The sequence below is a fragment of the Lissotriton vulgaris genome, chromosome 5 (assembly GCF_964263255.1).
Source record: "Lissotriton vulgaris chromosome 5, aLisVul1.2, whole genome shotgun sequence".
Lineage (NCBI taxonomy): Eukaryota > Metazoa > Chordata > Amphibia > Caudata > Salamandridae > Lissotriton > Lissotriton vulgaris.
In genome coordinates, this window is record NC_141693.1 from 1,356,228,190 (window position 1) to 1,356,254,341 (window position 26,152).

The window sequence follows — 26,152 nt, forward strand, 5'->3', positions numbered from 1 at the left end:
ACATAATGATAAAGTGCAAAATGTGTATCTGGCTGAATACTTCATGGTGAATTTAAAAGTTAATAATGAGTACTTATGAAAATATGTTAATAGCACGTGTAAATACTCTCCTGCCATCTAGTGTTGGGCTTGAATGTTTGCACACACTCTCCTAGAGGATACTATACGAGTTCCTATAGAGGAAACCATAATAGGGGCAGAGGTAAAAGTTCCTCCACCAACACCAAGGCTTGACTCGCTTCTTCCCACATGGATAAATATCCTATCCAATCAATGTGTTCGATATTATCCATCATGGTTATTGTCTGGAGCTCACTTCAACACCCCCCAAATTTTCCTCCTTGCACTTACAAGCTATCAATACATCGTCAAACGCTATTACGAGAATAAATTCAAGCTCTACTAAGCAAAGGACCAATAGAGCTAGTGCTACTAGAACAACAAGACACATGGCTCTATTCCCTTTACTTATTTATACCAAAAAAGGCTTGAGCTCTGAGACCCATCCTAGACCTCTAAACAGGTACATCCTTTCAGAACATTTTCATATGGTCACTCTTCAGGATGTCATTCTACTTCTCCAACCGGAAGACTTCATGACCGCATTAGATCTAAATTATGCTTATTTTAATAATAATAATAGGGAGATTTATAAATTGCCTGTGTACACGCACCGGCGTGTCCCCGCGCTATGACAAGTGGAAGTTTCACATTCCATTTCGCCCAGCACGCAGGCAATAACTCAGGTTTGCTTTCAACACTTTAAATTCAAAGTGCTTACGTTAAAGGTCACTATAGCCCCCCCACCCCCCCCCCCCGTTGTTTACCAAATGTTTGGCAGATGTAGCAGCACACTTGTGAAGACAAAACCTACACGTTTTTCATATCTAGACAACTGGCTTATTAAAAGCAACACATCACAAATGTTTGCAACATACACAAACAATACATTTACTACACCAACTAGTTTTTACAATCGATGCAGTAATATTACACCTGTATCCTCAAATGCAGACCGGATACAAATTTTAAAAACCCTTGTACCTCATTTTTGGCATCAAAAACAAATAGTGAAAATAGTTTTCTATCTCCTAAGGACCATGCCATAGCCAAAGTACCCAATGCCACATTCAATATGCACCCTCTCAACAATGCCTAATGCACCAGTGGTCTCAAGAGGAGGGTCAAATAGAGGATCCAGTTTTGATCAGCTATCCCCTCTGTCATTCTCTGCAATAGTTGAACTTTAAAAATCTGTTACACGGATTACCATATAGAGTCCCAGTTCCGCAAACAACCACAACAGACGCATCAATTACTAGATAGGGAGCGCATTCACAGGAAATGACTACATGGGCCCTGGACACACAGTCAAAACCTACATATCGTTCACCTAGGGCTTCTGGCTGTTGGTCTAGCGATTAAAAGCATTCCTTCCTCACCTTACTGGCAAAGTAGTCTTAATCAAAACAGGCAAAACAGGGGGGCAACCAGATTTCCACAATTGTCTCTCTTGTAGCACACAAAAATCTGGATGTTTGCTCTACAACTCAACATTCATTTGTGGGCACAGTACATTCCAGGAGTAGAAAACGACTTGGGGGGATCTCCTCAGGCAATGCACTACGGACCATTTTTGCTTATGCTTTTCCACCTCTCCCACTACTTTCATTTGTAATTCATGAACTGAGGTTGACGTTGCTGGCACCAATCCTAGTTGCTTCCACATGGGCCAGGCAACCATGGTACACAACATTACCAGGGTTGTCAGTAGTCCCACATAAACTCCTACCCAACACACAAGAAATCTTTACTAAAAACCAAGGAGTGATAAGACCCCCAAATCCCATATCACTCAATCTTGCAATTTTGCTCCTGAGGTCTTAGAATTTGGATACGTAAATCGAAACAAGAACCCCCTGCATGCTCATGACGAGCTGAGCTACAGTGCTCCGGTGCTCATGACGAGCTCAGCTCGTCATGGCCATTAGAACGCTCGCATGCTGGGATAATTCCCCTGCTATGCTGAACGTTCTATTGAAACGGGTGTGGCCGTGACGAGCTCAGCTCGTCATGAGCACAGGAGCACTGTAGCTCATGACGAGCTGAGCTAGTCATGAGCACCGCGGCGCTGTGCGCGCCTCCCACCCCCCAGCCCAGCAGGTAAATTACCCCAGCAGCCAAGGGGTTAAAAGCAGCAAGAAGAACCAATATTTGGGAATGTTATGCAGCAAAATGGAAACTCTTCGTTCATTGTCACTGAAAAGATATTTATTAGCTAAATGCATCACCTCAAAACATGCTGTTACTGCTCAATTAACAAGCTGCAGGGTTACCTTTTACTTCTATAAAAATACATCTTACGGTGTTGGCTGCATACTTTCAAAATGGAGAACACACTTCTATATTCAGAATTCCTATAATTAAAGTATTTCTCCAAGGCCTTAAAGTTTTTACCTAGAGCTCCACACACATGTGTGGAATCCTATTATTGTGCTAACCAGGTTAATTGGTCCACCATTTGAACAATTGCTCACATGTCCACCAGAATTTTTATCATGGAAACTGGCTTTTCTCATTTCAATTACTTCTTAGTTGTAGGAGAAATTCAAGCACGGACTTTCGAGGAACTATTTCTCCAAAAACATAAAGACAGTTGTTTTGCTAACTAATCCTACATTTCTACCTAGGTAGTATCACAAATTCACATGGATCAATCCATTGAATTGCTTATATATTTTCCTCGTCCAGATTGAGTGGCAGAAAGATTATTACACACATTAAATGTCTAAAGAGCTCTAATTCATTATATAGATAATACATAATTCTTTCGGAAAACTCTTATTTTGGTCATCCTCCAAACCACATCAAGGTAAAGCAATGTCTAAATCAGGTCTGTTCAGTAGTTTTAAAGTAATTAAAGGAAAACACAATGTAGATATCTACTGACACAAATCCTTTGTGGCTTCCCAACGCTTCATCCAGAAGTGTTTTCAGCCATCTTGAAACTTGAAACTTGGGACTGAACCCAAGTTCTCTCCCCCCCACCCCTCCAAAATAAAAAACTCAAAATAGTTCAAAAATGGGCTGGGTAGGAATACCCTGACACCCAGGGCCTGTTAATAAAGATTTACATTAAGATAATGGCAGCGTATCCCCAAATCTCATCAAAACCTTTAAAAAAAAAAAAAAGTCACCCACGCTTGGATACATTTGTGCCCCCAGTTGAACCAGGAGACCGCCACTTCCCCAGGACAAGCCCATGCATTTTGAATTGCAGGGGCCCACACACCTCTCCTCCTAGAGCCCTTATTGGCCTTTGGGAGTGCCCACCCCAGGACCAGATCCCTATGTCCCGAGGTGCCCACTCGCTGGGCATAATTGTTTGCTTTCACTTAGTGGGTGCTTTCACAGCTCCCGCCAAGCAAGAGTAAACAAAAGTCCGCACTTAGCTGGTGAGACCAGGAAAATTGCTCCTGCCCGCTGGGAGCAGACTTCCATCAGTTTCCGGTGCCTGCTGTTAAGCCGTCGGGAAAATAGATTAAAAAATTGCTTTTGCATGCAGGATGCAGCATTTTTTTTACTGCTCCCTGCTTGCGGGAGCAATGCTGGCAGGGATCATGGGGGCATTCAGGCTCCCTCTCTGCCCTCAAAAGCACTAACTGGGCGCCCTGGCCGTGGCATGGGGTCCCTACGGACAAAATCTGCCTGGGGAAAGATATAGGTATACTATATCTAAAGCAAAGGGTGAGTACACCACCTTGCCCCAGCTGTCGTGCAGCCAGTTGTGTCAGATTTAGATGGCCAGCCAGGGGTGGCAAAATACATGCTGCAGCCCCTGGTAGGCCCTGGGTACACCTATGCCCTGAGTTACAGGGTCTGATAAGGTGGCCCAGTACCAATTAGATATGTACCTAGGGTACATGGAATCCATTTTACAGAGAGAGCAATGGGCCTGGGGTCCTGAATAGCAGGGCCCCAGGTCAACTAAGTCAGAAAACCAGCAAAACACAAAAAAAAAAAGTTGGGGGTAACCATAGTCGGGTATCCACCCTCCTACAGTACCTCTGTCTCAGAGAGGAAGAGGTCTGTACTCCCGGTTCTTCCTGGTTCGCAAGAAGGACAAGAACGAGTTCAGGCCCATTCTGGACTTGCGACAGGCAAACAGATGGATTCGCAGGGAGAAGTTTTGCATGCTGTCGTTGCATCAGATTTATCCTCAGTTGCAACAGGGAGACTGGCTATATGCTATAGACCTACAGGATGCGTACTTCATTGTGCCCATTGCACACAAACACAGGAAGTTCCTGCGGTTCCAAGTCGGCGCCAATCATTATCAATACACAGTACTCCCATTCGAACTAAAGTCTGCGCCGAGAACATTCTCGAAGTGCATGGCGGTGGTAGCAGCACACCTGAAGAAGAACAAGGTGTTTGTCTACCTTTACCTGGACGATTGGTTGATCAAGGCATCCTCCTTCTCGGAAGCGCGAGCACACTTCCAGAAGGCGTGCGTACTCTTGAACAAGCTGGGGTTGCACATCAACATGTCCAAGTCTGTCCCGACTCCGGTCCAATGCATACAGTACTTGGGAGCCTCCATCAATACGCTGTCAGCAAGCGTGTCTCCTTAGGAAGAGCGACGATTATCACTCCTTCGGAAGGCTTAGGCTCTTATGACCACTACATCTACAACAGTGAGGACGGTGTCTTCTCCACTGGGATCGATGGCCTCTTGTATCTTCCTGACGCCGCTCGCACGGCTGCACATGAGACCGCTGTAGGAGTGCTTGGAGGACCAGTGGGATCAGAGGAAAGGATCTTGGGACGACAAGATACGACTGTCTGGCCTTTCTTCCGTCCTTCCAGACCAACTCTCTGCTTGTACAGACGGACAATACCACCACAATGTATTACCTCAACAAGCAGGGGGGCTCGAGATCACGCACTCTGTCGCAGGAGGCGCAGGCGATCTGGCACTGGCTTCTGGCCAGAGGACTGACGATAACGACTACCCATCTGCCAGGTGTGCAGAATGTTCAGGCGGACGCACTGAGCAGACTGATTCAGGAAAACCATGAATGGGTCATAAACGACGAAGTACTAGGAGAAGTCTTCGCAAGGTGGGGGACTCCAAATGTAGATCTGTTCGCCACCGCCGAAAACAGCAAATGCCGAGACTTCGCCTCCAGGTACTACCATCAGGGGACGCTGGGGAATGCGTTATGGATCAACTGGTCAAACAGCTTTATGTACGATTTTCCACCCATTCCCCTGATTCCGGCGGTAATCATCAAACTGGCCCGGTCCAGGGCTCGGATGATACTCATTGCCCCGGAGTGGCCCAGACAGTGGTGGTTCACGGACCTGCTTCACCGGTCTCTCCTTCCTCACATTCGGCTGCCGTGCAGGCCAGACCTTCTCCCAAAGTTCGGGTGACAGATGTTGCACCCCAACCTCTCGTATTGGAGTTTGACGGCATGGCTCCTGAGATAGTGCAATATGGCCATCTGAATCGGCCCGAAGATTGCATGGACATACTGAAGGAGTCTGAGACCTTTCACTCAGACTTCCTATGCTTACAAGTGGAAGAGGTTCTGTATCTGGTGCCAGTCTAAGAACTATGACCCGACGACGTGCAAGGAAGAAGTCATCCTTCCTTACCTTCTACATTTGGCGCAGTCTGGCCTTAATGTTCATTCCATTAAGGTTCATCTTGCTGCACTGACTGCCTACAGGAAATGCCCTTCACAGACTTCCTTCTTCCAGATCCCTGTGATCAAAGATTTTTTGGAAGGCTTGAAGAAAGTGTTCCCTCCTGTCAGGCTTCCTTCGCCTTCATGGGAATTGAATGTGGTGCTGTCCAGATTGATGAAGGAGCCTTTTGAACCTATTCATAAGGCTTCGTTGCATCACCTGTCCTGGAAGGCGGCGTTCCTCGTGGCCATTACATCGGCCCGCAGGGTGAGTGAAATTCAGCCGTTGTGTTGCCAAGAACCTTATACTGTATTTCATGCTGCTAAGGTTGTTATGCGTACTCACCCTAAATTTCTTCCCAAGGTTATTTCTGATTTTCATGTCAACCAGACCATAACGTTGCCTACGTTTTTTCAGAATCCTTCATCTCCAGCGGAAAGGTCTCTACATTCCCTGGATGTTAGGAGGGTGTTGAAATTTTATCTGGATAAAACCAAAGATATTCGTAGGTCAGACCAATTATTTGTCAATTATGGATCGGTCAGGACGGGTTTTAGTACCTCTAAGCAGTCCATCTCTAGGTGGATTGTGTCCTGCATACAGTTGTGTTACCAAAAAGGTAATAAGACCTTAGGGGGTAAGCCTAAGGCTCATTCCACCAGGGGAAAAGCTGCCACAACAACTTTACTCCGTAATGTTCCGATTGCAGAGATCTGCAAGGCGGCCACTTGGAAGTCGGTTCATACCTTTGCTAAGCATTACTGTCTGGACACTGATGCCAGGGCAGATGCTCAGGTTGGGCAGGCTTTGCTGCGGAATTTGTTCGCACAATAGTGGTGTTAATTTTCTTTTCTCCACCGCCGCATTGGTGTGGGGATGGGCTTGCCATTCTATTCACTAGATTATGACTATACACAGAGATCCCCCACTACAGAAGGAGTAGTTTCTGTCCTGTAACTCCAGTTCTGTTGTAGGGGTATCTCTGTTATAGTCATAAGCGCCCGCCCTCCTCCCCGGTGGAGATAAATATTCATGTATGGAATGCTACAGGTCTGACGTGCTACGCCTTCAAAAAGAACTGAAAGTAAAAGGGACCTGCTGTGCATTCTGGGATACTGGGAGAAAGTTCTGGAAAGTTCTCTTAAAGGCACAGTATCCTATTTAAGCCACATAATGGCAGCCTATGGGGCTTGTCTGTCCATGCCTTCCTCTATCATTCCAGAGTCTTTTACTGGTAGAGGCAAGTTTCTCTATGGTAGAAACTGGGCAGGCTGTGTTGTGCGTGGTTTTGTTTGGTGGAATTTCTAGTTGAAGTACTGGACAGTGTAGCCTGTGGATATAGGCTGCATTATTTGTCTTTAAATTTTCCCTTTTTTTGTGTTTTTGCAGTTTCTGCATGATTTGACAACTTGAGATTATTACACATGGGCGGGACTATTCACTAGATTATGACTGTAACAGAGATACCCCTACTACAGAACTGGAGTTACAGGGCAGAAACTACTCCTTCCCCAGGATATGGGGTCCCTGCGGTCAAAATTTGCATGGGGAGAGGGATCGCTTTACCTACCTCCCTCCCTCACTGCGCGGCCACAGGCCAACTCCTACTATGCACAGCCTGAGGGCGTGTGTGGTGCAGGGTTAGGTTCCTATGGAGTGTTTGCCGCAGACCCTGTGGTTAACCCCCTGCAGTGCATGTCTGAAAACCAACCCTCACTTTGCACGGCCAAAGGCTGTGCTCAGTGTTGGGTGCCTAGGGGTTGTTGGGTGGAGGGCCTGCGGCCACTCTCCAGTGCGCATGGCTTTAGCCGTGCATGGCACATGGTTGGGTACCCACGGGGTTTGGCACAGGGCCTAGTCTGCGGCTACCCCCTTAATCCGCCGCAGGGGTTGGATTAACTTTGAGTAATTAAATATTTTTTATATTTCGCTATATTTAAAAAAGAAAGAAAGAAATGCTTTCTCCTAGGTTTTTTTTATAGGATTACTTTGCAAAGCATTATAAAAGTTTCAGCTTAGTGGTTGCTTACAATAAACGTGATATTGACTCTCAAACTTATTTTAAAGCTGTAACCTCTAAGAATGTTATTCTTTTACATCAAGTAACATTTTTCTTTGCTAATGTCATGTTAATTGTATGATTTACATTGTTGAATACCGTCACTTATGAGACAATTTCCCTTCCATCTTTAGTGGCGATTGGATTTGTACATTCTGTCGTGATCTCAGCAAGCCTGAAGTGGAATACGATTGTGATAACTCGCAACACAATAAGAAGGGGAAGACGACACAGGGTTTGAACTCAGTGGATCAAAGGGTATGTGTATTGTTGGCAACAATGTTGCTTGGCCTTGGTAAGCCTTCTGTCTTCAGTTGGATTCATTATTTATTTTATATATTAATGCAAGTTTTATATTTACATTTGGCAATGATCCTGTTCATAAGTTAAACTTCCTATTCAGCCAAGAAAATACAAAAAGGTTAATTAATCTAAGGCCACAAGTTACTCTTTTCAGACATGTTGCTTCCCTCATACGTGAACACATCTGAATAATTAAATGGTCAGAGTAGTAAAAGTTTTTTCGTAAAAAAAAAAACTACTTTAATTCTATTATATTGCATCTGGCTAGGTGGTATATCACTCGGTGATTGTTTGTTTTTCTTAATTGGAATATACTGGATTCCTTAAGACATTTCATAAATGTATGACGTGACACTCGCCTTAGTAATATCATATGGGCTATCTTCCTGGGGTTATTCAATATCTGCTTGTGATTGAAATGTATTTTCACTTCTGTATAAATTATATAGATAACAGTCCCTTTTGGTAGATTGCTCATGGGTTCCTCGTTCCGTTAACATGAAACGATAGCATTAGTGAAGTTTAACTTCTGATAGACTTCTAACTGTATATTCCTCACCTTAGAATATTCCACAGGCATCAGACTGGATCCAGAAAATCTTCAGCAGTACCTCTGCAAGCTGATACGTGTCATCGTTCAGAACCGTAGTGAAGTTTAGCATTACTAATATGTAGGCTTTCCTCTTTTCAGTGTCTATTTTTGGAATTCTTTTATTTTTTATTTATTCCTCTGAAAAGTTAGTCAATCAAATAAAAGCAGAGAGAGAAAAAAAGAACGACTATTGATCCAAAAATCATAATAACTAGATAAATACAATGCATATTCTTTCTTATAAACCCTATAGGCATAAAATGTCCTTTTATAACTGCTGCTCCACCAGCGGGCCCCAAATTTGTAACGCCTTTTTTCTCGCTCTCCTACCCTTACATGTACATAGTGCCATCTCCAAGTTAAATACATGGAAAAGTCTGGCGTACCGAGCTTGGTATGTCTGAAGATCTTCATCTTTCCATTTTGAAGCAATTGTTGTACGCAGGGTTGCAGTTACCATAAAACAAAAATAAACTTGGAACAATTGAAGCTGTAAGTTCGTATCACAACCAAATTTTAGTAAAGTTGAGGTTAATGGAACCACCCGCCCCATAGTCTTGTACAAAAATGTTTCAATCCCTTGCTTCACTATGCTCAATTTACAACATTCTGAAAACATATGAACCATATCTGCTGGGTCTTGTCCACATCTTGGGCAGTTATTGGTCTCCCTTTTTCCCCATGCCCACAATGTTTCTGGTGTAAAAGTTTAAAATCTGTTTTAAAGTTTTGGGTTTTAAGGTTGGCCGATAAAAAAACCTTTTTTGACCGTTCTAAAGAACTACATAGGTCCACATCCTGATTACCCCATTTAACCGCCCACCCACGTTCCGTTCTAGCTATATCATCGGTGTTGGCTTCCACCAGCATGGGGTGTATTGCCTTTTCTCTAGGCTGCCTATGAACTAGGCAATCTAAACGCGGGATTCAGGCCAAATTAGTAAGTTGTGAAACAACAGGTTTGGTTGCCTCCCTGATTTGTATGTACTTAAATAAACATTGAGGACCTACCCCAAATCGTTCCTGAATCTCTTCAAATGATATAAGTCCGTTTGAATTAACAATATCGCTGAGATGGTTAATTCCCGCCTGCTTCCAGTTTCTACCAATGTTGTCGTACAGTGGAGCTGAAAGGATTGATGAGCGCCATAATGACAGATAGCGCTGGATTTTAGGATTTTTTAAGAATTTACTAGATTTCCGCCATACCTTCCAGGCTGCTCTAAGGGGTTTGATGCAGGTTTCTTATAATGACTCTCCTCCAGCTGTCTCAATAGTGCCCCTGGTGCTGAATCCCCCATAGCTAATTCAAAAATGGAGGGCGGAATCTCCCTTTCCTGAACTGCTGGCATTTTCGGTCTAGGCCTAAATAAGATAATCATTTGCTGCAACGTTACAGCCCAAATTAAAATATAGGAGATTAGGAACAGCCAGCCCCCCTTGGTCTTGTGGTAGGGTAATTTGGTCTTGTGGTAGGGTAATTTGGTCTTGTGGTAGGGTAATTTGGTCTTGTGGTAGGGTAATTCATTTCAGAGATCTCCTGACTTTCTTGTATCTCCAGATAAATTGCGAAAAAATCCCCTTTTTTAAAAGGAGTTTGAGGGTTCCAGTGGTATGCTTCGGAATAAATATAACATTTTAGGAAACATTGTCATCTTTGACATTTGCCCTTCCGATAATGGATAGATGCAAATTATCCATTCTCTTTAAATCAGCCCCTATTTTTATTAAGATGGGGGTCCGAGTTGATATTCCAGATAGTCCCAACATCCGCCACAAAGGTTATCCCTAAATACTTGGCTGCCTCCGTCCTCCGAGAATCCTTCCAGGAAATAGGCTTAGAGCAGGCAATTTTTGTTTTGTCAGCATTTAACCCATAGCCTGACTGCTTCCCAAATTCCCGGGCCAGAGTTTCAATCCTCCCTATTGCCTCCTATGCGTCAGAGGTAACTACTGCAATGTCATTAGCATAAGCTAACACATTGGTACTGTGGCCCCTGACCACTACCGGCTGGATTGCCTGGTCATTTAGTAGTGATCTAATCAATGGATCTATGTATAGCGCGAAAAGGATTGGGGAACAGGGGGAAGCCCTGTCTTGTATCATGGGCGATCTTAACCTTTCCCGACTCCCTCCCCATCAGCTGTATTTTTGCATATGATTGAACATACATAGCTCTAAGGGCAGTTGATATACATGGACCAAAGCCGTTTGATCTTAGATTCTGCCACAAGTTTACCCACACCATCTGTTCAAACGCTTTCTGTGCGTCCAGCAGTATCAGAGACATCTGTTACCCCTAGACCTTGGCTATATTAAATAATGAAATTACCCTTTGGATATGGTCTGTTGTTCCTCTACCCGGAATGAAGCCATGTTGCCATGGACTTACTAGAGATGCAATTATCTTCGATAGCCTGAGCGCTAAGATCTTAGAATAAAGCTTTTCATCAGTATTTATCAAAGAGATTGGCCTATAAGAGGCTGGATCTTCCACTACCTGTCCCTTCAAAAATATAACTATATTGGTCTCCTGCCAGGATTTTGGTGGGATTACCTTCTGTTGTATGGCTAAAAACAGGTCAAATTAAAGAGGAGCTAATGCTCTATGAAGAACTTTATTAATCTCCATAGGTATTCCATCAGGGCCTGCCACCTTCCCTGAAATCTTCAACAGCAGTGCCTCGTTAACTTCCTCCATTGTGATGTCTACTTCTAGCTCCTGGATCAGTGGAGGCAGTTCTTCCAATCTTTCATCTCCTGATATTGGAGCACTAACCCTGGAGCGATATAGATGCTGATAATTCAGCAAATATTTTTAAATGTTCTTGTTTCAGTAGCTATTTTGCTGTCCTTCCCTTTTAACCTTGAGATACTGTTTACAGCTACCCTTTGTCTTACACGAAGTGCCAGATGTTTCCCTGTCATTTCTCCATATTTGTAATTATCCAGCGCACAGGTCTGGAACCTTTCAGCAGCTATTTTATTAAACATCCCATTTATTTCAGCCTTAGTTCTAATTTCTTTTAGCTCAAAATTTGATTGCAGCTGAGTCTGTTTTTGCGGTATAGCTATCCTATGCTCTTCCTCATAGTTACTCAGCTCCTTCATGAGTGCAAGTATTTCCTCTTGTTTTTTTTCCCTATGGAACCCCACAAAGCTAATTATTTCTCTAAGCCCTGCCTTAAACACATTCCATACCTTTTCTCTTGAAGTACTGTACCTATTGATATCATAAAACCCCTAACATGTTCAACAAAACCTTTAGTAGCTAAAAGCTTCCTATCAAAAGTCCATTTTGCGGTTGCTCTTTCATGCCCCAGGGCATCTATATCTAATACCAAAGGGTTGTGGTCTAAGAGAACCCTAGGTAGCTTCCTAATCTGTGCTCCTTCTATAAGAAAGGTAGAGACATAAACGTAATCTAGCCTAACGTATTTTCTATGTGGACATGAAAAATAGGTATATCCTGGATCCCATGGCTTTTTATATGACCACATATCTACTAGCCCATGACTATCAACCAGTGCCTGTAATGCTTGGAACACCTGTGGCTTCCTCCCCTGATATCCTCCCCTACCCATACCACTTGCGTCAATATGAATATTAAAATCGCCACTCATAATAAGAGGGAATGGCCAAGAGGCAAGCTTAGTTTCCAATTTTACAAGCAAGTCTGCATCATCTAGATGTGATCCATAGATAGTACATAATGTACAGTTACTTGGGATTAGGGCAATTGCCCACCTACCCCATTTGTCCTATAGCATTCTTTTAATAGGTGGCAGCCGGTTAGATACGTGAATTGCAACCCCTCTGGTGTTAGAAGTTTGCTATGAACAAACTACTTTAGTATAACCTGGAATGATATTAAGCCCTCTATTCTGCCATGGAATAAGAGTTTCTTGCTGACAAATGTTTGCACCTAATGTTCGCAATACTTCTCCTACCTTTACCCTGAACATTCAGCAACCCGATATTTACTGTACGGATAGTCAACCTACCCATCCCTACCATTTCCTTGGTGCCTACATTGCCTCATAGACCAGTCCTTCATATTACCTTGAACCCACATCTTTAATTTACGACAGTACTCTGCTTTCCTGAGTTTTTATTCCCCCAACCCCTCCCCCACCACCTCCAGATCCCCATCCCACCCCCACCCCACTCCCTGTGTTGTGAAGCAACAGACTTATCTAGGTCTGTGGGTGATGATTGGTGGCGCTCTCCCTAGGGTGACATGTGTAATACAAATTAGTGAACTTTAACCCCCCCTAGACCTTCATTCCTGCACCTTCTTTTAGCTATTACTAAATACCCCTACCCTATTCTAAATCCCATTTGCACAAAACAAAATGTCTTAGCCAGCCAGAAAACCAGAAAGAGGCATCTTCGTTATTCCCAACTATTTCCAAGGATTTGTACACAAGAGAGTAAGTCAAAGAAGTCTGAATCATAGACCCCCTGCATTTAGGAACTCCTTTGCCTTAATCTCCGATGTGAAGACTCTAACCCGATCCTTCCAGACTACTTTCTGCTGGGCCGGGTTCAGTAGAAAGGCTTGTGCCCCCTTCTCCTGGAACTGGGTAATCATTTGGCGTAGGCACCTTCGTCGTTCAACTGTAATATGGCAGAAGTCTGGCCTGGTGAAGAAGGAATACCCATCTGCTGCACGTTGTGCATCTGGTCTGGCCTTCTCGAACACATTTTGTCTCAATAGATAGTTCCCAAAATAAACCAGGAGTGCCCCTGGTTTGGCATCTGGGCGAATTGGCTGACGTATGTTAAATGGCACTCTATTTGAGCCATAAATACTTGTGCGTCTGACCCTTCCTTCCGGAATCCCCTGCAATCGTAAGTTATTCCTTCTTTGGCGGTTTTCACTTTCTTCAAGCTTCCATTGGATATCAATAAGTTGTTCCCAGTGTGCCTCCACTTGCCCCTTTGAGCCTGCTAACTCCAACTCCACCTCCAATGAAGCAGTTCTTGATTCCACCTCTGTCATCTGATCGCTGATAATATTACAGGTTCTTCCGATTTTGCTGACTGACCCTTGAAGTTTCCGCGCAACATTTTGTGCGCGTTAACTCTCCATTCGTGCTTCCTCGAGGTGTGCAAAAACGCACTGCAAAATTGATTCAAATGCGGAAGGCGCTGAGATGGATTCTTCTTCACTGGTAGAGTGCTTACTATTTCCCACCAGTTGGTCTCCGAGACAGTAATCACACCTAAATCATTTGGTCTTGGGTTGTCAACTCTAGGTACTCTGGAGTTTGTCTTTGGAGGGGTTGGGATAGTTTGCCTACCACTAATACAAATGCCGGATGCACTGCCTCCTCACTTTACTCTACGTTGGACCCAGTGTCTGATCCTAGACCTGACCAGGTGGCATCCGATAGGGAGTAGGAATCATTTGCTTCAGAGTCAATATTACTCTCCCCTGGTAATCTAGGAGTCCTTGCTGGCCCCAGAGGTTTTCTTTCCTTTACCCTCAAATCTTGCACAGTAAGGTGTCGCAAGGTCCTCCCTGGGTGGTCATTGAGGGTCTTATTAACTTTTTCCGCATTTGACATGGTCTCCCCCTTGTTTTCTAGGTCTTTTTGGGTAAATTGAGTTGCTAGTTGATTTGCTTCCACTTGTAAGAGCTCAAGACCCCCAAGGTCCCCCGTATCTTGTCAATTAGTGCCTGTGCCGGCTTCTCCCATGCCCGAATTGACGCCAATGCATACTTCTGGCACAGTTCCCGGAGTTTCCTCTCCCTATCTCCTTGAGGCCCTCATTATGCCCCTTTGGCTGTTGGTGCAATAGTAAAACACCTTCACAATGCAACTTTCATTCCGCATACCTTCACTTTGCATACCTTTACAAAGAAAGTACCATTACTCCTCAAAACTATTATAACGCATGCCATTACATCTTATATGCCTTTACCACGCATGCTTTTACAACGAAATTCGTTGTAAAAGCATGAATGGTAAAAGCATATGTTTTTAATATTTAAGTTTAAGGTAAGCATATGGTTTTAGTTTGGGGTGTTGGGGTATATATTTTAGGGGTTCAGGGGTATTTTAAGGGTGGGTTTGGGTTATGTGGTGCAGGTGTATTTTAAGGGTTCAGGGATAGGTTTGGGTTTTTGGGTACAGGGGTATTTTTAGGTTTCAGGGCTAGTTTTGGGTTTTGGGGTAAAGGGGTATTTTTAGGGTTCAGGGCTAGGTTTGGGTTTTGGGCTACAGGGGTAGGTTTAGGGTTCAGGGCTAGGTTTGGGTTTTGGGGTACAGGGGTATTTTTAGGGTTCAGGGCTAGGTTTGGGTTTTGGGGTACAGGGGTATTTTCTGATAGATACATCTGCAGTGTGGATTCCTCACCTTGTGAATATCCCCCTGCGTCAGCAATATTCGGAAATTCTTTTTGTAGCTTCGCGCTGACTTGGACCCGGACGTCATAGAGGCACGGCATCGCTCGCGACTCCGCTGGCGTCACCGACGCCTATAACAGGCCCACGCCGGCGTGATGACATCAGTTCCCTTTTTTCCGCGTCGTCGTCGCTAATGGTTTTCTGGGATCGTCTGTAGCCTTGGCTGTAACTTTGTTACTTGCTATTTGTTTCTAGTCTCTTTGTCTTCACTTTCTTTCGACATGTCCTCGAAGAAGACCGGGTTTAAGGCCTGCGGAGAATGTAATAAGATAATGTCCATCACAGACCCACATGATTGCTGTTTGTGGTGTCTGAGCTCCGACCACGACTTCGAGGACCGCCAATCCTGCAGGAAGATGACACCAAAGGCCCTCCGGGAAAGGGAAGCAAATCTTCTGGTTGCCAAGTTTAAAGAAAGAAAGGAAAAGAAGAAATCAAGATCGCGGACTCGACGCTCGAGGTATAGGTCTCGCACGAGGTCGCGATCGGATTAGTCCTCAGCCCATGCTTCAAGGTCTTAGAAAAAGAAGCATAAAAAGAGAACCCATGAATCCCGACATCGATCGAGGAAGGAGTCGGGTTCCAAGCCGAAGTCGCAGGTGAAGCTGGTCGAGAAGGTGGTGGTATCTTGGGCTTCGGAGGAACAGGATGCCGAGGTTGGGGCGTCGCATGCAAATTCACAGAGTTCGCCGAAGCAGAATGCTGTTCCATCTCCGGACCCTGCCCATCCTTCAGGTCGGGAGGATGAAGGTGAGGAGGAGGTGGTTGGAGAGGGAGAGACTCCGTTGCCCGAAGGTCTGTCAATCCCGGTGCACCAGCCTGAAGAGGAGGTCGACGTCGCATCGACTCCGCGCCCTCGAGATCCACCTGGGGGTTCGTATCCAGCCTTCCCAGGTCCAGGTCAGCATCCTTCGCATTTCCTGAATGCGATGTTCAGAATTTATTCAAGGGCTATGTATCCCTCTGGGGCTCCTGCTGGTCCCATGGGTCCGATGGCATATGGTCTGGGTGTTCCTCAATCCTATGCACCTGCGCCCTTTATGCCAGGTCCGACGCCGCATTGGCATTATCCGAATCCGGCGAGGCCTTCGACTCCGACGCCAGTCCCATCAACTTTGAAGCCGAACCCTGAACAACGTCATGGATCTCTTCCTCGTCCGACGTCGAGTTCGACGCCGGCTCCGGCGGAGTCGATTGCGGATCCGTCGGCTTCGAATGTGAAGCAAAGATCAAGGCGTGAGGCCCAGAGGTTGAAGGAGGAAAGATATCGAGAGGAAAATCTGGAGGAAGGCGAACTACAGGAGTCTGAGGACCCTTTTGAGGACCTGACTGTGGCTAGTGGCCTAGAACTGTCACCTGAATGGGACCTTGTTTAGGTTTCTGATGAGCCCTCAAGGGATGTGACGCCTTATCATGTAGTGATAAAGAAGGCTGCAGGTTTGTTGAACATTGCTCTACCAACTGCAGAATTTAAATCTATCTGCTCACGGAGGTCCTTCACTCTCCTTCATCAGTGACTGAACCGTTGCTGCCTTTTAATGATGCCTTAAAGGATCCAATTTTGGAGATTTGGAAAAAACCTGTATCGGCTCCTGCTGTATCTAGGGCTGTAGCTAGGAGGTATAGGGCAGCTCCTGAAGACCCGGAGTTTTTAACCTCTCATCCTCTGCCAGAGAGTTTGGTGGTGCAGGCTGCCTGTTCCAAAAGATCTACGGGTGCATTTCCACAGGTCCCAGCGGAAAAGGAGTCGAAAAAGCAGGATCAGGCTGCTAACAAGGTTTTCTCCTCTGCCAGTATGGCTTTGAAATCCACAAATGCTACCTGCTTGATGGGGCGTTATATCCACGCTCTTATGGACACTGTGAAACAGTTGGTGCCCAAGGTGCCTGAAGAGAATAGAAAAGACTTCCAAGAGGTAATCTCTGATACTCAAGCTGCAGCAAGGCAGGTTATTCAAAGTGGATTGGACACGGCAGACTCTCGGCTAGGGTCATGGGTTCTTCTGTAGTGACAAGAAGAGCTGCATGGCTGAAGTCAAGTGAGTTTTCCACAGATGTCCAGGCGGCATTAATGGATCTTCCATTTGACGGGTCTGGATTGTTTGGAAAAAAAACGGACACTGCTTTGGAACGCTTTAAAGACAGCAGGGCGACAGCAAAGTCGTTGGGCCTTCAGACCAGGGGCACTTTTGGTAAACGTTAAAGAGGATTTAGCAGATCTTCTTTTCGAACCTATAAGTCAACCCAGCAGCAGCCGCAGCAGCAGCAAAACACGTTGTATAGATCTTATAGAGGCAAGCAGAGGACCCGGGCTCGGGCCGTAACGCTTCCTCTTCTTCCTCCTCTTCCCCATCCCAGCCCACAGCCTCCGCAGCCAAGCAGCCCTAGATCCGCCATTCCGGATCATGTGGGCCCAGTGGGGGGCCGGCTAACCCATTTTCTTCAAGATTGGGAATTGATAACATCGGGTCTTTGGGTTCTCAATCTTGTGGAGAATGGGTATGCTCTTCCCTTTCGGGAGTTTCCCCCAAATTATCCTCCTTGCCAGGGTTATTGTTCGGGGGACCACCTGCTTCTCCTGCAGGAAGAAGTCCTGACACTGTTTCGAAAAAGGTGCGATAGAGGTGGTTCCGGAGCAGGAGAGGGGTCAGGGATGCTACTCCCGGTATTTCCTGATCCCCAAAAAGGATGGCAGGCTTCGGCCAATTCTGGATCTCAAGATCTTGAACCTTTACCTGAAACAGGAGAAGTTCAAGATGCTCACCCTTGCTCAGGTTCTTCAAGCGCTGCTGGAAGAAGACTGGATGGTGTCGCTCGACTTGCAGGATGCGTATTTTCATATCCCAATCCTGAAGTCGCAGGTTGGGTCGCAACACTACCAGTTTACGCTCCTTCCGTTTGGTCTTACTACTGCGCCTCGAGTCTTCACCAAGGTGTTGGCTGTGGTTTTTTGCAATTTTCACCCAGAGTGTGCTGGGTATACTCAGACGTGAGTCCCAGGCTCTCCACACCACTGGAGTCAAGCTACCCAGACTGAATGAAGGCTGATAGCCAGAAACCGGTCCTTGGATGCTTGATTCCGGTCTGGGAAAGACATGGCTTGGTAGTTCGGACTGGACTGTTCCCATGGGGCACAGGGTCAGAGCTGATTTGCATATAGCCAGTGTCTAACCCAGGGTGGTGTGGAGTGCAAAAAAACGATGGATTTAGGCCCAGATCCTTGTACTGGGGTGAATGTATGACATTGTTCTACATTCTTCCATCAACTGTGTTTTTTGCAATTTTGGCTGTGGTGGCAGCACATCTCAGAAGGTCGGGGATACCTGTATTCCCGTATCTGGACGATTGGCTGATCAAAGCGGTATCTCTGGAGAAAGTGCTCCATCATCTGCAAGAGACAACTCAGTTGTTGCACAGGTTGGGTTTTTCGATAAATGTACCCAAGTCTCACATGGTGCCCTCCCAGCGCAACCTGTTCATAGGTGCGGTACTGGACACTACTGTATGTCGTGCATTCCCTCTTCCTCAAAGGATTCGCGACATACAGGAATTGATTCCTTTATTCTTCAATGGAGCGGTTGTTCCAGTCCTGAAGGTCTTACGTCTGCTCGGTCTGATGGCTTCTTGCATTCTGTTGGTCAACCATGCACGCTGGCACATGAGGGCACTCCAGTGGTACCTCCGCAGGGAGTGGTATCAGCACAACGGGGATCTCAGGGAGTCAGTGAGGATCTCCAGGGAAACTGCAGTGGATCTATCTTGGTGGAGCGTGGAAGGCAATCTGTCGCAAGGAAAGCCTTTTCATCTACCTCCATCCGTGGCCACGGTGATAACGGATGCATCCACTCTAGGGTGGGGTGCTCATCTGGGGGACCTGGAGGTCAAGGGTCTTTGGTCTCCAGAGGAAAGTTTGCTTCACATCAACCTGCTGGAATTACGGACGATACGTCTGGCGCTCAAGGCCTTCCTCCCTTCCTTTCGCGGGCGGTCAGTTCAGGTCCTGACGGACAACATAACCGCAATGTGGTACATCAACAAGCAGGGAGGAGTGGGGTCGCAGTGTCTGCAGAGAGGCTCTGCATCTTTGGTCCTGGGTTCAGGATCATCAGATTTGTCTGATGGCAAATCATCTGGCCAGAGTTCAGAACGTTCGTGCAGACAGTCTCAGTCGGCAGTTCTCTGCCGACCACGAGTGGAGGCTTCACCCGGAGGTTGTTTACGGCATCTTTCAGATGTGGGGGGCTCCTCGGGTGGACCTGTTCGCCACTCGCGAGAATGCTCACTGCCTGTCATTCTGCAGTCTCCAGTATCCGATGCAAGGAGCTTTGGGGGACGCGTTTCAGTTGAGTTCCGACTCGAAGCTCCTTTACGCGTTTCCTCCCATACCCTTGATTCCTCGGGTTCTGAGGAAAATTCGCCAAGACCGGGCCCAAGTCATATTGATAGCCTCGGATTGGCCAAGAAGGGTGTGGTACTCAGACCTTCTCCACCTCTCCTCCCACCCGCCGCTCCGTCTCCCTCACAGGGCAGATCTCCTCTCCCAGATGGAGGGGCAGGTTCTACACCCCCACCTCCAGACCTTACACCTTCATGCCTGGAGATTGATCGGGGCAACCAGAGTTCTTTTTCTCTCCCGCCTGACGGCGTGGATGTCATCTTGTCAGCCAGGCGTGACTCCACTAAGTCCATTTATTCTTATAGGTGGTCTAAATTTGTCACTTGGTGTGGAGAGAAGTCTATAGACCCTTTGAGAGCCCATTCGTCTGATGTTCTTCAGTTTGCCCTTTCTCTGGCGCATCAGGGGCTTGCTGTTGCCACAGTGAAGGGCTATCTTTCAGCGCTGTCAGCTTTTCTCTGCTTGCCTGACCAGCCTTCTCTTTTTAAATCTCGTGTGGTTTTAAGGTTTTTGAAGGGACTTACGAATGAGTTCCCTCCTACTCCTTTTATTGTGCCTCAGTGAGACTTAAATCTTGTTTTGGCCTTTCTGATGGGTGCTCCCTTTGAGCCTCTTCACAAATGTCCTATGAGGCTTTTGACCCTTAAGACAGTTTTCTTTGTTGCAATAACCTCAGCAAGGATGGTAAGTGAGCTTCAAGCTCTTAGTTCCAAGCCCCCTTTCTTGTCCATTCATGCTGATCGAATGGTTCTTAGGACCAGGGCTGCTTTTCTGCCTAAGGTGGTAACTCCTTTCTACCTTGGTCAATCTGTTACCCTCCCTACCTTTTATCCTCCCCCACACCCTTCCAAGGAGGAGGAGAGGTTGCACCGCCTGGACCCCAAGAGGGCGGTGTCCTTTTACTTGGACAGATCTAAAGACTGTTGGTTGGATGACCAGCTCTTCATTGGCTTTGCTGGCTGCAAGAAAGGAAGAGCGGTCCATAAAAGAACTTTATCAAGATGGATTGTCCTCTGTCTAAAGATCTGCTACTCTTTGGCCCTCCTCTAGAGGGTATAAGGGCTCATTCTACAAGAGCTAAGTCGTCAACCTCTGCATTGGCTAGAGGTGTTCCTGTAGAGGATATTTGTAGGGCGGCAACTTGGTCTTCCCTCCACACTTTCACAAAGCATTACTGCTTGGATTCCGAGGTGAGGAGGGACGGCCACTTTGCGCGCTCTGTCCTTCAGGATTTCCTGGTTTAGAAGAGTGGAAACCCTCCTCCGGGAGTGGGGACAGCTGTGGGACTCTATTCACAAGGTGAGGAATCCACACGACAGATGTATCTATCAGAAGAACAAGTTACTTACCTTCGGTAACGCTTTTTCTGGTAGATACAATATCTGCCTGTGGATTCCTCACTGACCCACCCGCCTCCCCGTTGTCTACTCTTCTATGCCAGTGTTTCTATTATGTATCTATTTTATTGTCAAATGTTTTATTGCATTTACTTCACACTGTGTGTTACCTTGATATTGGTACTGCGTATACTGTGTATATGTCTACTGTCATTGGTCCGTCCGTGTGCCTTGAAGGCACGGAAAAAAGGGCGGAACTGATGTCATCACGCCGGCGTCGGCCTGTTATAGGCGTCGGTGACGTCAGCGGAGTCGCGAGCGATGCCGTGCCTCTGACGTCCGGGTCCACATCGGCGCCAAGCTACAAAAAGAATTTCCGAATGTTGCTGACGCAGGGGGATATTCACAAGGTTAGGAATCCACAGGCAGATATTGTATCTACCAGAAAAAGCGTTACCGAAGGTAAGTAACTTGTTCTTTAGGGTTCAGGGCTAGGTTTGGGGGTTCAGGGCTATTTTTAGGGTACAAGGCTATTTTTAGGGTACAGGGCTAGGTTTAGGGGTACAGGGTTATTTTTAGGGTACAGGGCTAGGTTTGGGATATTTTTAGTGTTCAGGGCTAGGTTTGGGGTACTTTTAGTGTTCAGGGCTGAGGTACAGGGGTATTTTTAGGGTTCAGGGCTAGGTTTGGGTTTTGGGCTATTTTTAGGGTTCAGGGCTAGGTTTGGCGTATATTTAGGGTTCAAATGTCAAATGTCAGATGCTTTTGTATAGCGCGCTTATCACCAAGACGGTCTCAAGGCGCTTTGCAGGAGGAGGCATTGACCAATTAGCGTGGAAGCATATTGCGGGAGACTTTATTTTGGACTAGGGCTATGTTTGGGTTTTGGGGTATTTTTAGGGTTCAGGGCTAGGTTTGGGGTATTTTTAGGGTACAGGGCTAGGTTTGGGGTATTTTTAGGGTACAGGGCTAGGTTTGGGGGTATTTTTAGGGTACAGGGCTAGGTTTGGGGGTATTTGTAGGGTTCAGGGCTAGGTTTGGGGTTTATTTTTAGGGTTCAGGGCTAGCTTTGGGTTTTGGGTATTTTTAGGTTTCAGGGCTAAGTTTGGGTTTTGAGGTATTTTTAGGGTTCAGGGCTAGGTTTGGGGTATAGTGGTATTTTTAGGGTCAGGATGGGTTAGTGTCTAAGAGTGCTGGGGTATTTTAAGGGGTAAGGGTGGGTTATGATTATGGGTGAAGGGGTATTTAAAGGGACTAGGGTGGGATTAGCTTTTAGGATGTGAAGGGTAATTAATAAATAAAATATATATATATATATATATATATATATATATATATATATATATATATATATATATATATATATATATATATATATATATATATAATCCAATCTAAAAGAAATAATGTTTTATTTTAATAAAATATATATTTTAATAAAGTACTTTTACAAGTATTTGATTTACCACACATGCATTTGCGTTGTAATGGCATGCATAATAAAGTCATATGCGTTGTAAAAGTTTGAGGAATTATGGCTTGCGGAGTAATGGTACTTTCGTAGTAAATAATGCGTAGTTATGGTATACGGGCTGAAAGAATGCGGGATAACATCATATATTCTGGTGCAATGTCTCGTTTCCTCTGCTCCACCACCTCCTCTGGGGCACACCTGTGGCTTACCAGTTATTTTCCTGATCTTTCCGCTCACTCCTACCGCAGCCCCTGCTTGCTCGTTCGGCCGATCCTTTCCTTGTATGCCAGAGCCCCATAGTAGGCCAAAGTGACACTGCAGTGCGAGGTGACTGGGGCTGTAAGCCTGCGCCCCTTCCCTTCCCATCTGGTGAGATTCTCTGCCTACATCTGTAGAGTGTAGCGGGAGCTGTCTCTGCCGGGTCTTTCCGTGGAGAATCCTGGAGGCCAGTCTGAAGAGTCGTCCCTTTGCCTCTCATGTGCAACCTCTGCATCAGTTTGATATCCCTTATGATCTATTTTACAACAATGAAATAATGTCCTTTAACCAAACGTGTTACCATGTTTTTGAATTAGACCCAGATGTTGCGGAGTGCAGTACAATAAGTAATGTACAAGTACAAAGTGGTCAAAGGATATTATAACTATACTGGTTATGTTCATGATCCTGTTAGGCATTAGTGATGTACAATAAAAGATAGAACCAAACATAATCTATACTTGCAAGGTAATCAAGGGATGCTTGAAAAAGACCCCATTGGTGCTTAGGCTTGCAGTCTGGCTTAGAACATTGTACCATAATAGATCGGACATAGTAGTACATACCTTAAGTCAAATGGTACACTCTAGTGACTTGGCGAAAGACATGAATAGGCGGACGAATTGAAGATTGGGCTTGGAGTAGACTACAAAAAACAATGGTGTTGCACCCAGAGTGTGCCCTACATGGGATTCAGAGGGAAGGTTGAAGTAAATATAGCTTGATACCAGGTGATCAAGCTTACAGATATGAAGGAGAAAAGGATTTGGTGTGGATGGAACAAGAGCTTATTAAAATGCTTTTTGAAATCAATGTGTGACAAGGCTACTCTAAGCACTTTCTAAAATTGTATTTTTTGTGGTTCAAATCTAGTCTATTGATATTAAAATGTAAATATAAACTCTCACCTACATCCAACTACCGGGGAGCAATTCATCCCTGAGAACAGAAGGATGGATGTATGAGTAAAGAAGGTAAGTGGGATTTGGGGGGTCTATATCCAGGGTGGTACTTGTTTGGTGGATCCAGCTTACATAGTGTTACAGGGTTCATCAAGCAGTATTTTGTCCCATGGGGTCGTCGACTTCGGTTAATCGGAGCACACATTGGTATGCTGGACAGGCTTGCAGAATTCTTGTGCCAGAAACCAGACACATGGACCACAAGTTTTGTCAAAGAATGGTGGGTCTTGTGCAATTAAGCTTGACACACAGCATGTGTCCAAACGAACAGCCTGGCTTCCCAGAGCTTTACTGTACCATGAGAGACACAACACATTTATTTTCAAAAGCATTTAAACAAGCTTTGTTCCATCCACACGAACCTAGAAAGCTTCGGGTCTCAGACGCAGTTGTCCGCGCTGGTGCTTGTTGTATGGCCAGCGACTTCTGGGGGGGGTCTACCTTGACTACATCTTGCCTGAATACGTATCCGAAGAAGTCAATGGATTTTTGAAAGAACAATCGCTTATCTCGGTGAAGCGTGACTCCGTGCTCAGCGAGGCGCTGGAGCGAGGCTCGGAGATGGCGGTGATGTTCCATCGTTGCTGAATGTATCAAAATGTCTTCACTGACATTGAGTACTCCTTGGAGTGCTGATAAAATTTTACGGACAGCATTCTGGAATATTTCTGCAGACGAGGAGATTCCAAAATTCAGTCTTGTGTAGCGGCGTAACCCCATATTGGTTGAGAAGATTGTGATACACTGGCTCTCCTCGGCTAGACTACTGGTGGTATCGGGTGTGGAGGTCAAGCTTGGAGAACCAGTGTGACCCATTCAGATCAGCCAGAATGTCATCAACAGTTGGCAAAGGTGCCTCTCGCGTTTGATCTCCTGGTTGGGCAGGCGCATATTGATACATTGCCTGATCTTGCCGGCCTGTTTTGGTTTCTCAGAGATTACCATGGACGAAACCCAGTGTGTGGGACCGGTGACCTTCTTCTCTGACTCCTTGCTGATCCAGATCGTGGAGCTCTTTCTCAACGAGAGTTCTGAGTTGGAAGGATATTCGCCTGAGTTGCAACGCAACTGGCTGCACCGCCTTGTCTATGTGCAATTGTATTGGGCCTCTTTGTGCACTGAGTCCTCCAAGTAGTTGTGGGAAGAGTTCTAGGAGATCCTCCATCTATAGGGTCTTGACTGCATTGGCGAACGCGATCAGGCCGAGGTCTTCAGCTGTTTTGCTTCCTACCAGGATTTTCGCTTCCCTTTTAACCACGTGGAAGGTGGTTGTGATTTCGTGGCCCTCTGCTTTCATTCGGAAGATCATCTTTCCCTTGAGCGGTTGGGGCATTTGGCTGCCGTATGTGAGAATTCAGATGTGTGACAGGGACAATGTGGGTCTTTGATTTAGTTGCTTATATTGTTGGCACCTCATCACGTTAACGGACACCCCTGTGTCAATCAATGCAGTCACCTGGAATCGGGCAATTTCCAGGGCGCTCGTGGGTTGTGGGCACCTCTTCCGTTTGAGGTCACTAGCAAACAAGATGATATAGCACTTGCCTTCCTCGTCAGTGGATGAGTCCTCTAGATCAGTGGTTCTCAGACTGGTCCATGACCCCAGGGGTCCGTTACACATTCCCAGGGGTCCACAGGTCTCGAGCCCCTTATGTCATTATAAACAAAATGCCCATGTGCCCTCACAGTACACGAGTGCTGTTAATTACAGTGCAAGGTGAGCGGTACCACAATTAAATCTGTCCATTCAGCTTTAGGTGCAAGCGGAAGGGTGGTGATCGGCTTTATTTTATTATCTGGTTCTGTCTGGATGCCTACGAGTCATGCCCGCACGGAAGTACTTATGTCCCCTTGTGGTTTGGCCCTGCCCCTGAGCATTTTTCTGTCCATGTCATTTTTGGCCATGGATGAGCTGTGGCTCGCTTCGACGCTGAACGGCTTGTGTGCACCTCAGGCCAGTAGGAAAGCACTTATCCCACTGAATTTGTGGGCCATCTAAGAGAAACACGTGATTGTCATCACATAAACTGATGTACTTTCCCCTGCAGGATACACAACTCTGCCTTCATGACATGCTAATACCGTAAAAGCCTGCACATGCATTAGAAACTCTGTTCTTAGACCGAGGTGCCGCCATGAGGTGAGGAGCTATACTCCTGGGTTGCCGACAGAAGGCTGAGGTTGTAATTAGTGATGGCAAGAGATCATAGGTCAACTGGACTCGCTGAGAAGTGTTAGTGCCCGAGATTCATGAACAGAGAAAGAGGTGTACTGAGTTCTGCTGGAGAGAAATGAGAGAGAAGCAGAGGCAGGGGCTGGTTGGAAGTGATAACACAACCTAACGAGGGCTTGAACCTTGGACTTTTTCCTAAAACAATACTTAAAAGATAATTGGGTTGCTTGGAACTAGGGAATCGCTGATGTTTGTATATCCTCAACCATTTATTGTTACGTTAATATATGTAAACGCTTTCAACAGATGTTGGATTCATGCAATAAGTATAGTAAAGTTTGCACATAAGTCTTTTTTAGTGTATTTAAAAATTATGTTTTATGGTGTCTGACGTCCTCTTTCTCTCAACAGCAACGTGAAATAAAGTACACTTCTATAATACAGGTTTGAGGTCAAATTACTTATAGGAGTAACCTTTAATAAACA

General features: G+C 45.7%; 1 protein-coding gene across 3 annotated transcripts in view; it reads left to right on the top strand.

Moving 5' to 3' along the window:
- The window catches only part of TRIM33 (tripartite motif containing 33), a 418,511-nt gene that overhangs the window by 250,760 nt on the left and 141,599 nt on the right, over positions 1-26,152 (top strand). For all 3 annotated transcript variants that reach the window (XM_086923290.1, XM_086923291.1, XM_086923292.1), the window contains one exon: positions 7,891-8,014. In XM_086923290.1, the coding sequence (XP_086779416.1) occupies positions 7,891-8,014 (124 nt within the window). The remainder of the gene's footprint in view (positions 1-7,890; positions 8,015-26,152) is intronic.